The 17128-nt window shown below is 46.8% G+C and overlaps 3 protein-coding genes across 3 annotated transcripts; 2 read left to right on the top strand and 1 right to left on the bottom strand.

Moving 5' to 3' along the window:
• Positions 1–10730: 10730 nt before the first annotated feature.
• LOC134601279 (histone H4) lies at positions 10731–11077 on the top strand. Its single transcript, XM_063445752.1, has one exon. The coding sequence runs from the start codon at positions 10747–10749 to the stop codon at positions 11056–11058; it is 312 nt and encodes a 103-aa protein (XP_063301822.1). The 5' UTR covers positions 10731–10746; the 3' UTR covers positions 11059–11077.
• A 723-nt stretch (positions 11078–11800) lies between these two features.
• LOC134601278 (histone H2B-like) lies at positions 11801–12225 on the bottom strand. Its single transcript, XM_063445751.1, has one exon. The coding sequence runs from the start codon at positions 12208–12210 to the stop codon at positions 11830–11832; it is 381 nt and encodes a 126-aa protein (XP_063301821.1). The 5' UTR covers positions 12211–12225; the 3' UTR covers positions 11801–11829.
• Positions 12226–12488: 263 nt separating this feature from the next.
• On the top strand, positions 12489–12961 carry LOC134601277 (histone H2A type 2-C). Its single transcript, XM_063445750.1, has one exon. It carries the CDS (start codon positions 12496–12498, stop codon positions 12883–12885), a length of 390 nt encoding a protein of 129 aa, XP_063301820.1. The 5' UTR covers positions 12489–12495; the 3' UTR covers positions 12886–12961.
• Positions 12962–17128: the final 4167 nt, after the last annotated feature.

The raw sequence follows: 17128 nt of genomic DNA, 5'->3' as shown, positions 1-17128 counted from the left end.
TGGCCTGGGCTCATTCCTTTCTTGAGAATGATGATCCCATATTGGATTCTCTGGATGAATTCTTTGAAGCCATGTCTCTCCTTTACGAAGACCCAAACAAACAAGCGACTGCTGATTTAACCATTAGAACACTGCAGCAAAGAAACCGGCCTGTTGAAGATTACATTGCTGAATTCAAACGATGGGCACCTGAAACTCAGTGGAATGACATAACACTACGTAACCAGTTCCGTATTGGGTTATCTGAAGCTGTCAAAGATGAGCTCTCCAGAACTGAACTACCTACTACACTAAATACACTCATTCAACTGTCAATCAGTATCGACAGAAGACTTAGGGAAAGAAAAGCTGAGAAATCACTCACTAGCTCTCTATGGAAAAAACCCTTCACCTCTTCAAAGGCACCGGAGAAACCTATAACTCCCGCTGAACCTATGGAAATAGGGGTTGTGAGAAGTCCTCTTACTCCAGAAGAGAGAACCAGAAGAAGACAACTGAACCTCTGCATGTACTGTGCTTCGCAAGAACATGTGGTCCCAGACTGTCCCCTATTGAAACGTCCAAGAGGCGGTAAGCATGGTTCTACCACGACTATAATGAGTGTACTTCCTTCTAAACCAACCTCTCATTTCTCCTCTGTCTCTCTCATATTACAGTGGGACAAAGAAAGAATTACGACTAAGGCCATTATTGATTCCGGTGCTAATGGGGTGTTCCTGGACTCATCCTTTGTTACAAAAAATAAAATTCCTTGTGTTCAAAAACGTAATTCCGTCTCTGTCAGAGTCATTGATGGCTCCTTAATCTCCTCGGGGCCCATTCGCCTTGAAACTGTCCCTTTAAGGACTACTACTAATTATGTCCATTCTGAATTTCTTGTTTTTGATGTCATAAATTCTCCTCTTTATCCTATAATATTAGGGATAGACTGGTTACGGACTCACAACCCACTTATTACCTGGGCTCCTTTCTCTCTCACGTTTAACTCTGCATATTGCCAGAAAACATGTCTACAACACATCCCCATTTTGCATGTTACTAGGGAATCCACTATACCTTCCAGCTATTCGGAGTTCGCTGATGTGTTCAGTAAAAAGGAAGCAGAGACACTTCCTCCTCATCGACCCTATGATTGTCCGATTGACCTTGTTCCTGGTGCTCCTATCCCTTTTGGACATATTTATCCCCTCTCTGAATCAGAGCTAAAAACCCTCAAGGAATACCTAGATGAAAACCTCCGGAAGGGGTTCATTAGACCTTCCTGTTCACCAGCCGCTTCCAGCATGTTTTTTGTGAGAAACAAGGACCAGACTATACGCCCCATCATCGATTACAGGTCATTAAATAAAATAACTATCAAGAATCGTTACCCTCTTCCCCTGATCAATGAGTTGATCGAAAGGTTAAGAACAGCTACCATCTACACTAAACTTGACCTTCGTGGGGCATATAACCTTGTTAGAATCAAGGCCAATGATGAATGGAAAACTGCGTTCAGGACCCGATATGGCCTTTACGAATATCTTGTCATGCCCTTCGGGCTCTGTAACGCCCCTGCAACCTTTCAGCATTTCATAAACGATATCTTCAGAGATCTCCTAGATGTTTGTGTCATCATCTACTTAGATGATATTCTCATCTACTCCAACAACCTTGAGGAACACAGAAAACATGTGAGATGGGTATTATCCAGATTAAGAACACACAAATTATACGCAAAACCAGAAAAATGTATATTTGAAGTCAATGAAATCACTTTTTTGGGATATGTTATCTCCCCTCATTCAATAAGTATGGATACCTCCAAAATAGATTGCATTGTCAACTGGTCTACTCCTACTAATACTAAAGACTTACAACGTTTTTTGGGATTTGCCAACTTCTATAGGAAGTTCATTAAAAATTACTCTAAGGTTGCTCATCCCCTCAACCTGCTCAATAGCAGTAAACGGTCCTTTGCTTGGAACGAAGAGGCTCAAGCAGCCTTTGATGAATTAAAACGGAGATTCACAAGTGCTCCCATTCTTCAACTACCTAATCCTGCTTTTCTCTACGTCATGGAAACGGATGCTTCTGATACAGCTATCGGGGCTGTCCTCTCTCAACACCAAACGCCTCAAGATCCTCTCCATCCAGTAGCTTTTTTTTCACGATCTTTGTCTCCTGCTGAACGAAATTATCCTGTAGGAGAAAAAGAATTATTAAGTATTAAAGCTGCATTCGAAAACTGGCGTCACATACTTGAAGACACACGCACTCCTGTAATTGTTTATACCGACCACAGGAACCTTGAATATCTTCATTCCAACAAAACACTCTCTGCCAGACAAGTACGCTGGAATCTTTTCTTTTCCCGTTTCAATTTTCAAATCATCTACAGACCTGGATCCAGAAATAAAAAGGCAGATGCGCTGTCCAGAATTCACCAAGATCTTCCTGTAAACGAAACTCAACCTCCTAAAATCATAGGTATTATTTCGTCATTAACTGATGATATTAAACATCTTAAAGAAGAAGATCTTGAACTTCCCAAACAAGACAATCTATCAAAAAAGGACGGGTTGTACTACTTCAAAGACAGGTTATACATTCCTCCCTTGCTTAGGAATAAAATACTCTCCTTGATTCATGATTCCCCTCTGGCTGGTCATCCTGGTATAAGAAAAACACTGGAGCTGTCTAAAAGATATTACTGGTGGCCTCGCCAGGACAGAACCATAGAATCTTATGTCAAAAACTGCCCAACCTGTCTGAGATCAAAATCTGACCATCATCCACCATTCGGTCAATTACTGAGCCTACCTGTTCCAGAAAGACCTTGGCAGTCCATCTCAATGGATTTCTTGGTAGAACTCCCTCCTTCGCAACATCATACCACCATTCTGGTGGTGGTAGACCGTTTCACCAAGATGTCCCATTTTATTCCTTTAAAGAAATTACCCTCTTCATCTGAACTTGCAAAAGTATTCATCAACAACATCGTGAAACTCCATGGTCTTCCTGAAGAAATCATATCAGACAGAGGAACACAGTTCACCTCCAAATTCTGGAATGAGATGTGTTCCTCCCTCAACATTCAACGTAAATTATCTTCAGCCTATCATCCTCAAACCAACGGACAAACAGAGAGAGTTAACCAATGTCTTGAACAATATTTGCGGTGTTATTGCTCTCATTTACAAGATGATTGGATCACGTGGTTACCAATGGCAGAGTTCTCATACAACAACTCGGTACACACTAGTAGCAAAATGACTCCATTTTTCTCAAATTTTGGATTCCATCCTTCTTCATTCCCCGATCAAGGACTTCCTTCTTCTAATCCATACGTCTCCAACCATAACTCGTTCATGTCTGCCCTCTTCCTCAGGTTACGTGATAACCTTAAAAATGCATCATCTGCTCAGAAAAAGTTTTTCGATACTGGTAGACGACCTTCCCCTACTTACAAGGTTGGTGATCTAGTATGGCTCTCTTCAAAAAACATTGTTACCAACCGTCCCTCAAAGAAACTAAGTTCACTCTTCCTTGGCCCTTTTCGTATATTGTCACTCATCAACGAAAACGTGGTTAGATTGAAACTTCCACCTACCATGAAACTGCATCCAGTCTTCCATGTGTCGTTGCTTAAACCACACCACTCCGACCCTTTCATGAGGGATGTTCATACCACTCCTGATCCCATTCTGGTACAAGGTGAAGAGGAATACGAGGTTCAGAGGATTCTCGACTCACGAATCCATCGTGGTTCCTTACAATATCTTGTCCGGTGGAAGGGCTACGGAGTTGACGAAGACTCATGGGTGTCGTCCTCCGCGGTGCATGCTCGTCGACTTATCAACGCGTACCATGCTCGCTACCCATCCAGACCTCGTTGACAGCATCCGGTGGCTGCTTCTTATGAGGGGGGTTCTGTCAGACCTTCCGGCATTCGCTAACCGTGGACTTCCGGGTTCTCGGAGCGCGGCCACTCCCCCTCCTATGACGTGGTCGTTCCCAGGGTTCATAGAGAGTCCGCGCCAACACCACAGTGCTGGATCAACTCGAAAGCTCCCGCGAACTTCAAACTGAATATTTACTTCTACTGTGTATCGGACCCGGACTGTTTAATCATTTACCCTCCTTCTCCTCTCCTACGACCTCGGACTGTTTTTGGATATTCTCTTGCCTGCTGCAACCTCGATTCTCTGTGGAATCTCCATCACCAATTTGGATTATCACTCCTTCATAAGTTAAGTAAACCAGATTGGCTCAAACTTAATATATAACCATCCTAAATCTAAGTGGTTCGCTATCTGCTCCACATCAACTCATAATCTTGTTTCCAACACCTACGTATTAATTATCTGCATCTTAATTTGGAACTTCTCGCTGGTTGTGTTAAATTTACCTTATCCTAAAACAACTTCAAACACCGCTGCTGGTTATAACCTGCCAGGAATTAAAGAGACAGTTCAATTTGATTATTCTTTTTTATTTAAAGTAATAAACATTATCAACCTCAGAAATCTGCAGTTGTTTCCATCTTATCAACAATTGAGCGTTACACATTCATAGTTTCACAGTGAGGTGGGCAGTCCGGTGAACAGGACCCAGACACTGTCAGGATGTGACATTCACTGTGCACGCTTTTGGCGTTGTCACCCTGCTGCTGCTCGCCTGTCTGCGCTGCAGCGTAACTTCGGCCTTCCCGCTCACTGCCTCATGAGACTTTGCAAACAGCAGGCGACAGTGGAGTTTCAGCTGCAGCATGCACTGGTCAGTGGCTCTGTACCAGACTTCCCCCCAATTGATCATAGTTAAAGGATTTCAAGTGGACTCATTACAATTACAGCGCCTCTAAAGAGTCCTGTATTGTTATTTGTCGTCACTACCTTCCCCCATCGGGAGTGGGTCATTTGCACGCCTGCTGCCTTCCTTGTATGTGGTAGCTGTTTCTCAGGGTCCCTGTAAGGAATGGAACCCTGATTCCCCATTACCCGTGGTCATCATGGTAGGGGCAGAAACTGGCATCGAAAGTTGATATGGATGACATCCGCATGCAAAGTCGCCGCCACGGGGATATGCGATTTGCCCGAGGTTCTCTAGAGTCAACAAAGTTCCTGCGCAACTATAATGTCAACAGCTACTGTGCGGAACAGAGCTGTCTTTTTTATATGTCCCAATATTTTGGGGTCTTCCCCAATTAAAGTATATATTTGTATATATATATATATATATATATATATATATATATATAAATAAAAAACAGTGTTGGCTATCTCATCCTCCTCATCCACCGCCACGGTCACCGCCTTCTCAACCTATGGGTCACTTAGTATAAGCTAGGTACACATTAGCAGAGGCTTGTGCAGTGGCGTACTAAGGGGGGGGCGGGGGGGGCGGCCCGCCCCGGGTGCCACTTACTAGGGGGGTGCCATGACGTCCAGTGTCATGTGTCACCCCCCATCATTACGCTGCGGCGGCTGCGCACAGCCGCAGCACCTTTGCGGCCCGTCGGGACTTACTTGAAGGAGAAGGGGGAGGAGTGTTGCGGGCCGCGGCGTCGCGCACCGTGATGACGTCGTGCGCAGCGCCGTCAGCCCGCCTTCACGGATATCCAGCTGAAGGTTCCAATATCCGGGCGGTGAGGCACCCAGTCGGTCAAGGCATCATCAAAATGTGAGTAGATTAATTAAGGGGGCTGTATTAAAGGGGGTGTGAATTAATTAAGGGGGGTGAGGATTAATTAAGGGGGTGGATTAAGGGGGGTGTGGATTAATTAAGGGGGTGTATTAATTAAGGGGGGAGTGAGGATTAATTAAGGGGGTGTATTAAGGGGGGTGAGGATTAATTAAGGGGGTGTATTAAGGGGGGTGGATTAAGGGGGGTGTGGATTAATTAAGGGGGTGTATTAATTAAGGGGGGAGTGAGGATTAATTAAGGGGGTGTATTAAGGGGGGTGTGGATTAATTAAGGGGGTGTATTAATTAAGGGGGGAGTGAGGATTAATTAAGGGGGTGTATTAAGGGGGGTGAGGATTAATTAAGGGGGTGGATTAAGGGGGGTGAGGATTAATTAAGGGGGTGGATTAAGGGGGGTGTGGATTAATTAAGGGGGGAGTGAGGATTAATTAAGGGGGGTGTGGATTAATTAAGGGGGTGTATTAATTAAGGGGGGAGTGTGGATTAATTAAGGGGGTGTATTAAGGGGGGTGTGGATTAATTAAGGGGGTGTATTAAGGGGGGTGTGGATTAATTAAGGGGGTGTATTAATTAAGGGGGGAGTGAAGATTAATTAAGGGGGTGTATTAAGGGGTGTGTGGATTAATTAAGGGGGTGTATTAAGGGGGGTGAGGATTAATTAAGGGGGTGTATTAATTAAGGGGGGTGTGGATTAATTAAGGGGTTGTATTAATTAAGGGGGGAGTGAGGATTAATTAAGGGGGGTGAGGATTGATCAAGGGGGGTGTATTAATTGGGTGTATTAATTAATGGGGTGAGTATTAATTAAGGGGGTGTATTAAGGGGGGTGTGGATTAATTAAGGGGGCTGTATTAATTAAGGGGGAGTGATGATTAATTAAGGGTGTGTGAGGATTAATTAAGGGGGGTGTGGATTAATTAAGGGGGCTGTATTAATTAAGGGGGGAGTGAGGATTAATTAAGGGGGTGTATTAATTAAGGGGGAGTGAGGATTAATTAAGGGGGTGTATTAATTAAGGGGGTGTATTAATTAAGGGGGAGTGAGGATTAATTAAGGGGGGAGTGAGGATTAATTTAGGGGGGTGTATTAATTTGGGGTGGTGTATTAATTAAGGGGGAGTGAGGATTAATTAAGGGGGGTGAGGATTAATTAAGGGGGGTGTATTAATTAAGGGGGTAGTGAGGATTAATTAAGGGGGTAGTGAGGATTAATTAAGGGGGGTGTATTAATTAAGGGGGAGTGAGGATTAATTAAGGGGGTGTATTAATTAAGGGGTGTGTGGATTAAGTAAGGGGGGTGTATTATTTAAGGGGGGTGGATTAATTAAGGGGGGTGGATTAATTAAGGGGGAGTGAGGATTAATTAAGGGGTGTGTGGATTAATTAAGCGGTGTGTATTGATTAAGGGGGTGTGGATTAATTAAGGGTGTGTGTATTAATTAAGGGGGTGTATTAATTAAGGGGGGAGTGAGGATTAATTAAGGGGGTGTGGATTAATGAAGGGGGTGTATTAATTAAGGGGGAGTGAGGATTAATAAGGGGGGTATATTTATTAAGGGGGGTGTGGATTAATTAAGGGGGGTGTATTATTTAAGGGGAGGTGTGGATTAATTAAGGGGGGTGTATTAATTAAGGGGGAGTGAGGATTAATTAATGGGGTGTATTAATTAAGGGGGGTGAGCATTAATTAAAGGGGTGTATTAATTAAGGGGGTGTATTAATTAAGGGGGGTGTATTAATTAAGGGGGAGTGAGGATTAATTAAGGGGTGTGTGGATTAATTGAGGGGGGTGTATTAATTAAGGGGTGTGTGGATTAATTAATGGGGGTGTATTAATTAAGGGGGGTGTATTAATTAAGGGGGGAGTGAGGATTAATTAAAGGGGGCTGTGGATTAAAGAATTAAAGGGGGAGGTTTAAATAATGGGGGTGCAGGGGTTTTTTGATTAAGGGGGTTGCAGTATTCTATTTATTAAGGGAGGATGTGCAGTGCAGATTTTTGTTTTTTGTTTTTTGTTAAGGGGTTGTGCAGGGTTTTTATACGGGGTGTGTGCAGGTTTTTTGTTATTAAGAGGGGTTGTGCACATTTTTGTTTTTTATTAAGGGGGTGTGCAGGATTTTTATGTGTAGGGAGTGAATGAAATTTATGTGATCGGGGTGCAGGGTTTTTATGTGTAGGGAGTGTATGAAATTTATGTGATCGGGGTGGGGGGGGGGGGGGGGGTGCCACACTCAGGGTCCGCCCCGGGTGCCAAATGCTCTAGGTACGCCCCTGGGCTTGTGAAGGCCTTTTCTCCATGCATCAGGACTGCAAGAAATGCACCGCAGGCCACACATGTTTCTTTATTTGTATGTCCCAATATTTTGTGGGCAACCACAATTAATAAACAAACAAAAAAAAAAACATAAAATACAGTGTTGGCTACCTCATCCTCCTCCTCCACCGCTGCTTCCTCTTCCACCGCCATGGTCACCACCTCCTCAACCTATAAGTTTGGGCGACAATGTTCCCCAATACAGGGATCCTTAGGACAGGTGTCAATCCATATCTGCCAAGTGACCCTATGTAGGGGGGAACAGTCCCTATTCTGCTCTGTGTGAGGAGGAGGAACGGGAAATGAGTAGCTCGGCATCCAACCTTGTGCAAATGGGGTCTTTCATGCTGTCGTGCCTGTTGAGGGACCCTCGTATAAAAAGGCTGAAGGAGAACGACCTGTTCTGGGTGTCCACGCTACTAGACCCCCGGTATAAGCAGACAGTGGCGGAAATGTAACCGAATTACAAGTCGGAAAGGATGCAGCATTTGCAAAATAAATTTAAAAAAAGTATGCTTTACACAGCGTATAAGGGTGATGTCACAGCACAACGGGAATCTAACTGGGGAAGAGGTGAAAGTCATCCTCCTCCTCCTCCCACGACCACGCCATATCTGCCAAGTTTCCCTATGTAGGGGGAACAGTCTCTATTCTGCTCTGTGTCAGTGTTTATCATGGTCTCTGAGGACAGGTGTCAATCCATATCTCCCAAGTGACCCTATGTAGGAGGAACAGTCCCTATTCTGCTCTGTGTCCGTGTGCATCATGGTCTCTGAGGACAGGTGTCAATCCATATCTGCCAAGTGAACCTATGTAGGGGGAACAGTCCCTATTCTGCTCTGTGTCAGTGTGTATCAGGGTCTATGAGGACAGGTGTCAATCCATATGTCAAGGTGTCAATATGTCAGGTGTCAATCCATATCCATTGTGATTTAGGAACGTTAGGTGATTTCTGCCCTTTATGGATTAAAACCAGTCTCTGCATCAACTATGTAATTTTCCATGGGAGTTTTGCCATGGATCCCCCTCCTGCATGCCACAGTCCAGGTGTTAGTCCCCTTGAAACAACTTTTCCATCACTTTTGTGGCCAGAAAGAGTCCCTGTTGGTTTTAAAATTCGCCTGCCCATTGAAGTCAAAGGCGGTTTGCCCGGTTCGCCGGTTAGCGAACATTTGAGGAAGTTCGCGTTCGCCGTTCGCGAACCGAAAATTTCGGGTTCGCGACATCACTACTCAGCACACTCTGTATTCCCTCTCCAGCTGCAGCTCACATTCCCAAGACCCGCAGTTGTCAGAGCATTGCTAGGGTTACCATGGCAATGCTCCGCACAGAACACAGGCAAGTCTTGCGAGAGTTAGAGATGGAGAGGGAACACAGAGTGTGCTGGGCCCCCGTGTGCAGCGGCTGGCTCCCTCCACCATACCACTAGACCACCAGGTGATCTCCCTCCTCCCTGACAAGGTAAGAAGCAGGGAGGAGGGAATACATTAAAAAAAAAATACACACCCATAAATTGGAAAACATAAATGCTTCCCCCCCCAACACATACACACATCATCCAAGACACACCATCCAGCACACACACACACACACATCATCCAACACACACACACACACATCATCCAACACACAAACACACACACACATCATCCAGCACACACACATACACATCATCTAGCACACACACATCATCCAACACACACACATTATCCAGCACACACACACATCATCCTGCACACACACATCATCCAGCACACAGACACACAAAAAGCCCTTTCTCCAGTCTAATACATGGGACATAGTCATGGGGCAAGAGGCTGGCAACCAAGCCCCTACAACAACTTGTGACAAACTCACAGGAAAAGGGGAGTTTGTCACAGGGTGTTGTTCAGGCATATTCGAGAGCCATGCATTATGTGATATGGTTCGATTCAGGCGGCTATAGGCATGTAGTGATGCTTTGGTCATTGACTAATAATAGAGATATAGTTGTAACACGCTGCCTATGGAATACATTGTGTCTGTGTGCACCGTATCCAGTTAATAGGTAGTTTTGATGCTCCATTACTTGTAGCAATTTATGTTAGTTTCAAGTCATTTCTGACTGACACCCTGTGCTGCTAGTTCATCTGCTACAATTGTTACAGATTCGACTTTTGAGCTACAGTTGCAATATATTTCCTGCTAAATACCATACCTCCTTTATCTACAAGTTGGCTGATATTCACATGTTGAACAATATGCAACCAGAATTTAGGTAGGATAAACAGTTTTTTTTCTACTGACTGTAATCTCCAACAACATCTGCTTGAGCTATACCTACTGCCGGGATTAATGATACAAAGACATGGTAAGACTGCATTCCTTTACTCGGAACAATATATAAGAAGATGTTGCCAACCAAAAACAAACATTTCTCTAGGCAAAGAGAGTCTGTTAAAGCTACATTCTAAGTATATGTGGTTTAAATACTATTACTAATACTACACATATTGAGTCACAATTTACAATCTGAGCAGTGATTTGGTATCTGCCCCTCACCCACGTGCTCTCACAGGAGAGTCTGTATATGGCTTTCGTTTTGAGCGCCAAAAGGACAATGAGTGGGCGTGGCTTCACTGCCAGCCACTCACTCTTTCGCCCTTCCTAGTTGTTGTGCAGTTCCCCATCAGGTCCGTCCGCACGCTATATAAAGCCTCGCTCGGGACTCGGGCTCTTCATTCGTCTGTCATCATTACAGAAGCAAGTCATGTCTGGAAGAGGCAAAGGCGGAAAGGGTCTCGGGAAAGGTGGCGCTAAGCGTCACAGGAAGGTTCTCCGTGATAATATCCAGGGTATTACCAAGCCTGCAATTCGCCGCTTGGCTCGCAGAGGAGGTGTCAAGCGAATCTCCGGTCTCATCTATGAGGAAACCCGCGGAGTGCTCAAGGTCTTCTTGGAGAATGTCATCCGCGACGCTGTCACGTACACCGAGCATGCCAAGAGGAAGACTGTGACCGCCATGGATGTAGTCTACGCTCTTAAGCGCCAGGGCCGCACTCTTTATGGCTTCGGAGGTTAAAATTAAGCTGCACCCGGTTTCCGTGATCCTCTATAAAAGGCCCTTTTAAGGGCCACCCACCCAATCTTAATAGAGCTTTGTCTGTCACTGCACTGCCCGCTTTACATACTGTGTGTGTGTGTTAGCACGCTTTAATGCTGCTTTCCTCTTACTTGGTTACACTGGAGAGAGCACCCGCCGGTCACTGCACATCCTCTTTTCTGCCTTCACTGAGGGTTCGTGTAACCCGTTTGTAATACTCCGCAGTTCGTTGTAAAGAAGCCTTTAACCCCATCCGTTTCGTGTGCACGTACTCTGTGCTCTTTAACGAAACCCGCGGGAAGCACTAAGTGCGATCCATTGCCGCCACCTTGTGGTAATCTGTGGGATCCCCCCAGTGAAGCTGAGCAGAGAGAAGAGCATTTCCCTTGTGAGCACTTCAGGATTCATGATATTCTGATCGGAGACCAATAATGAATTGCGCGTGTTTTCAGAGCTGGGGACAGCTCGTAATGTGACTATTTTGAGGCAAAAAAAGGTTTTAATGATTTAATTTAGTTAAAGCATCGTTGAACAGGCAGTTGGCAAATAGCGATTGGAGAAAGACTAAGCCGTGCATGAATAGAGCAAGAGACATGATTTGTGTGTGTGACTTACTAGATAGATAATTGGGAGACAGCATGGATACCTAATACTGGATGGTTTAGATGAGGAGGATTAAAGCTCTGAGACAGACCATGTGGGTGGCTCTTAAAAGAGCCTTTGTGTTAACAGAGGGGGGGAATAAGGCGATTACTTGGCGCTGGTGTACTTGGTGACAGCCTTGGTGCCCTCGGACACGGCGTGCTTTGCCAGCTCTCCGGGTAGCAGCAGGCGCACGGCGGTCTGGATCTCCCGGGAAGTGATGGTGGAGCGCTTGTTGTAGTGAGCCAGGCGAGAGGCTTCTCCTGCGATGCGCTCAAAGATATCATTAACAAAGGAGTTCATGATCCCCATGGCCTTGGAGGAGATACCGGTGTCGGGGTGGACCTGCTTCAGCACCTTGTACACGTAGATGGCATAGCTCTCCTTCCTGGTCTTCCTACGCTTCTTGCCATCTTTCTTCTGAGTCTTGGTCACGGCTTTCTTAGAGCCTTTCTTGGCGGCTGGTGCAGACTTGGCTGGATCAGGCATGATCTACCCTGTTTGCTGGATATACAATGACGGTCTGCGCGCTCCGGCGGCTCTATTTATAGGCATGCCATGCAAATCAAGCCCTTCCACTTCCCGTGATGGGATTGGTCAACACAGACAGGTGACATAACGATGTCATAGTTTCAGCAATTGATTGGTTCTCTGTACAGCGAGTGTCTAATTGGCTGCTTGTAAAGCCATCCAATCACAGAGCAGAGTGTGTCTATAAATAGCCCGTGTAAAGGGGGGAGGAGTCATGATTAACAGCGACATTCTACAACCAACATGTCAGGCCGTGGAAAGCAAGGAGGAAAGACCCGTGCAAAGGCGAAGACTCGCTCATCCCGAGCTGGCCTTCAGTTCCCAGTCGGCAGAGTCCATCGTCTGCTGAGGAAGGGGAATTATGCAGAGCGGGTGGGAGCCGGTGCCCCCGTCTATCTGGCTGCAGTGCTGGAGTACCTGACCGCTGAGATCCTGGAGCTGGCAGGCAATGCCGCCAGAGATAACAAGAAAACCCGCATCATTCCCCGCCATCTCCAGCTCGCTGTCCGTAACGACGAAGAGCTCAACAAACTGCTGGGAGGAGTGACTATCGCACAGGGAGGTGTCCTGCCCAACATCCAGGCTGTGCTGCTGCCCAAGAAAACCGAGAGCCACAAGTCAAAGAGCAAGTAAATCATCAAACACAGATTCTTCATACCCAAAGGCTCTTTTAAGAGCCACCCACTATTTCCTAACTGAGCTGAATGATCTTACCACTGACTCTGCACCATTAAAAAAAAAAAAAATTATATCATCCGTTTCAGGCTGATTTCAACCACTGAATAAATATAAACAATGAGAAATACTGTGTAATCTAGTTGGAAGAGACGGCAGGGGGTTATTTAATAGAATTTTAAGATTCTAAACTGCAAATTTTACATTTGAATTCCGTGCTTGCTATTCTTCCCTTAGACGGTTATTCACTAAATAGCTCCAAGTCAGCTATTTCTTCCGTCCGAGTAACTGAAAGCACTCATGGCAGTTCCTGTGTTTAGGATTATATTCACACAGGTGTAAAAGGGCTACATGGAGGGGGAAGGATTTAGGCTCATTCGAGTGCAGATTTGGTGGCTCTTAAAAGAGCCTTTGTGGTGTTTGTGTGAGCAGGTTAAAAGTTTAAGCTCTCTCTCCTCGGATCCTACGGGCCAGCTGGATGTCTTTGGGCATGATGGTGACCCTCTTGGCGTGGATGGCGCACAGGTTGGTATCCTCAAAGAGACCCACCAGGTAAGCCTCGCTAGCCTCTTGCAAAGCCATGACGGCAGAGCTCTGGAAGCGCAGATCAGTCTTGAAATCCTGAGCGATCTCACGGACAAGACGCTGGAAGGGCAGCTTGCGGATGAGCAGCTCAGTGGATTTCTGATAACGGCGGATCTCCCGGAGAGCCACAGTTCCCGGCCGGTAACGGTGAGGCTTCTTCACTCCGCCGGTAGCTGGAGCGCTCTTCCTGGCAGCTTTGGTGGCTAGCTGCTTGCGGGGAGCCTTGCCTCCGGTGGATTTACGGGCGGTCTGCTTAGTTCTGGCCATGTCTTCGCGATCACAGAAAGGAAAATCGAATGAATACAAAGGGCCACAGTCTTCTATTTATAGGCCGCAGGGCGCATTCTGATTGGCCCGTTCTCTGTACTCATTCTGATTGGCCCATTCTCTGTACTCATTCTGATTGGCCCGTTCTCTTTACTCATTTTGATTCGCTGCTTTTTATCCGCATTCTGATTGGACGACAAAATTAACTGTTCCTGAGTTCAAACTGGGCGCCAAAATTTCCATCCTCACAGATTATAGAGACGGAACTAGATCTGCTTTTATATAAGTGGTACTATTAGCGCTCTATCCGCTGCAGTGATTCATTAAACTATTCCGCGATTAGGGAGAAGGGAGATTAAAGTGGACTCCCTGACATATCATCAGTCCTACTCCTGCGTGTTTGTAGATTTGTGTCAGTGGGCGTTCATTATGGGTCCCTCTGTTTATGGCTCTTACAGCTTTGCGTTTCAGCATAAAGTGACTCCTTACAATAGGCCGCTAGATGGCGACATTGCATTAAATATGCCAGTGGAAAACACCGTTGCTTGGGGGAAATGTACTTTTATTACAAGTCTCCAAACTGAGACGGGGAGTTTCTAATCCCTTTCAGAACTCCGTCACACATTGTAATGGCACCAACAGCAACAGCTTGATAGATACTCCTAAATCTGTATTGTAGGCAATGGATGTGTTTACAAAACTAAACCTATTTTGTACTGGCAGCGATAGCTGAACAATTCCTAGATTTTACTAGTAACATGACGTAAAGTCATGATTTTATTAAAGACACGGAGGCGAGTATTATGCATATCTCTTTCTTTATTTCCTCAGCAGCAAAGATAGAGGAATATAAATATTATCAAAAATGAAAGAAAAAACTGTACAGGCATAACGAGTAGCCAATCACATAACAGAGGAAGTAGCTATATAAGTCCTGTGTCTCCCACAATCCCCCTCTTTCTTTGCTGCTTCCTCAGACAGCTAAGTATTTTACTTGAGCTCTCCTACTCATTGCATTTTGTTTACTTATGATTCATGTTTTACTTATGCTTGTTCATTATTGTCGTTTTTATTTATTGTTGATTACTATCTAGTACCTACATCGTTGGTGTATTTGGGGGTTTCCCCTAGGGGCTTTGCCCGCCGCCGCGGGCTGTTTTTCCCTCATACCGCCCCTGTTGCCGCTTCTCGGCGCTATCTCAGCCGCGTGCCCCCTTTCTCTGTGGACGCGACTGAGTGTGCTCGTTTTCCCCTCTCGCGGGCTGCCCACGCGGGTGGGTGCACGCGCCCCTTCCCCCGCCTGGAGCCGGTCCACGGGCACACCCTGACACGTGCGGCGGCCATTTTGGGCGATCATTCGTTTCACCCTGCTGTGCCGTGCGGTCGGTCCCTTTACTACGGGTCCCCTTACTACACCAACGATCAGGTTTAGCTTTTTCTCTGTTCTGCTGGGTTAATCAACCCATTTCTAGTATTCATTATGCAGGATAGCAAGGATGGGCCTACCGTCCCCTCTGGGGATTTTCCAGTAGATAATCCTGAGGGCGCTATGGCCTCTCAGGAGCTCCAGGCCCTGTTAGAAGCTACTATGGCTTCCTCCCTTGAGAAGGCTATTGCCTCCGCTATGGGGACTGTCTCATCCTCTTTTGCCCAGTCCCTTCAGTCTGTGCTCTTGCCTTCTATGGCTGCCCCTAACCCCCTGGGTGTGGGGTCCCCCTCCCCTGCCCTAACTGTGCCGGGTGCCCGTAAGGCGAAGGCAAAGGCTAGACATATCGGGTCCCACTCCTCGATGCAGGCTTTGCCTGTCATGATTGACACGCCTCTGGCGGTCGCAGATAGCGCGCATCCCACGCGCACAAGAGCCCCTGGCCGGGCTAAAAAGGCTAGATTGTGGAAACGGGCTAGAGCCCTGGATGATGGGTCGGATACCGACCGGAGTGTGGACAATGATTCCGATGTTATGGAATATGACTCCTATGGGGAGGACGAGTCTGGCGAGGATCAACCCCTTACGGGTGTAACCCCTTCTGGGTCCTCTGCCGTTCCCCGTAGAAAAGTGCCAGACCCCGCTGGGGATAATGAAAAAGGGCTTTTAGACCCACAGGGGAACCCCCTGTTTGACCCGGACGACCTGCGTCACCCGCGGTCTGCCGAATGGGTCCCTCCGGACCATATCGCCCAGTATGTGGCTAAGAGGATTCGCACGCCTCTGTCAAAGGAAGGCCGCAATAAATTGCGTGCCGAATGCCCACGACCTTCCCTCCCTGGCGCTGCCTGTAAGACCCCTGACGTGGACCCTCAAATTGCCCAATTTCTTAATAAGTCTGGGTGGAAGCCCAAAAAGGGTCTTGATCACTCCCTGAAAGGGTGCCAGGATAAAATTCTGGATACGCTGGGCCCCCTGTCTAAGCTGTACGAGCTCCTTGAGGCAGCCCGTAATGGCGACTCAGTTCTCGATATGGATGTGGCCATCGGGTGGGTCCAGCGAGCTATATGCCTTGTGGGGAATGCCAACACAGCTATGTCTTCCGAGAGACGCAAGGCTATTCTTTTGAAGATAGACCCTAAGCTGGCTGCTATGACCGTAGCTGAACCTGACTCAGCCGATGAGGGGATGTTGTTCGGCACATCCTTTGTGAAGGACATGGGGTCCTATGTAAAAACCTTTACGGCTATTGACAAGGCGCAAGCTAATATGAAGCGCGTCTTCGCGCCCAAGGTTTTCGGTGGGGCCGGGCGTAGCAGGAACCGTCCTCCCGGCCGTGGTTTCCGAGGCTCATTCCGTGCCAGCAGAGGTTCCTTTTTCCCCTCTCGAGGGTTCCAGGACCCGAAAACGCCTCCTTTCTTCCCGGCTAGAGGGAGATCGTGGGGCTCTAGATACCCCCGTGGTGGGTCGTCGGGCAGACGCCCTTATGGTGAGTACCCCTTCTTCCCTTCTCGATCAGGTTCGGGTGGCGGGGAGGCTAGCCTTATTTTACCCAAGGTGGGCAGTTATTACCTCAGATGCTTGGGTTCTGCAATGCGTAAAGGGTTACCAACTAGATTTTGTTTCCCTACCTGTCCAAACGTATACCCCCAGGGAATTGTCCCTCCCACAGGAGCAGGACGCGATGATCTCCGCGGAAGTCGCGGAGATGTTCTCAAAGGGCGCCATCGAAGAATTGCCATTCGCCACTCCAGGCTTTACGAGCAATCTCTTCCTTGTACCCAAGAAAGGGGGCGGTGTCCGCCCACTGATAAACCTTCGCCCTCTCAACGCCTTCCTACGCTACCAACATTTCCAGATGGAAGGCATCCATTGTCTCAGAGACCTTCTGAGACAGTCGGATTGGATGGCCAAATTGGACCT

This window comes from Pelobates fuscus, chromosome 3 (assembly GCF_036172605.1).
Source record: "Pelobates fuscus isolate aPelFus1 chromosome 3, aPelFus1.pri, whole genome shotgun sequence".
NCBI classification, from domain to species: Eukaryota; Metazoa; Chordata; class Amphibia; order Anura; family Pelobatidae; genus Pelobates; species Pelobates fuscus.
This window is presented reverse-complemented; position numbering and strand designations above follow the sequence as displayed.

Excerpts from the sequence above, each read along its gene's own strand:
- LOC134601277 (XM_063445750.1), top strand. The coding sequence starts at position 12,496 with ATGTCAGGCCGTGGAAAGCAAGGAGGAAAGACCCGTGCAAAGGCGAAG.
- LOC134601279 (XM_063445752.1), top strand. The coding sequence starts at position 10,747 with ATGTCTGGAAGAGGCAAAGGCGGAAAGGGTCTCGGGAAAGGTGGCGCT.
- LOC134601278 (XM_063445751.1), bottom strand. The coding sequence starts at position 12,210 with ATGCCTGATCCAGCCAAGTCTGCACCAGCCGCCAAGAAAGGCTCTAAG.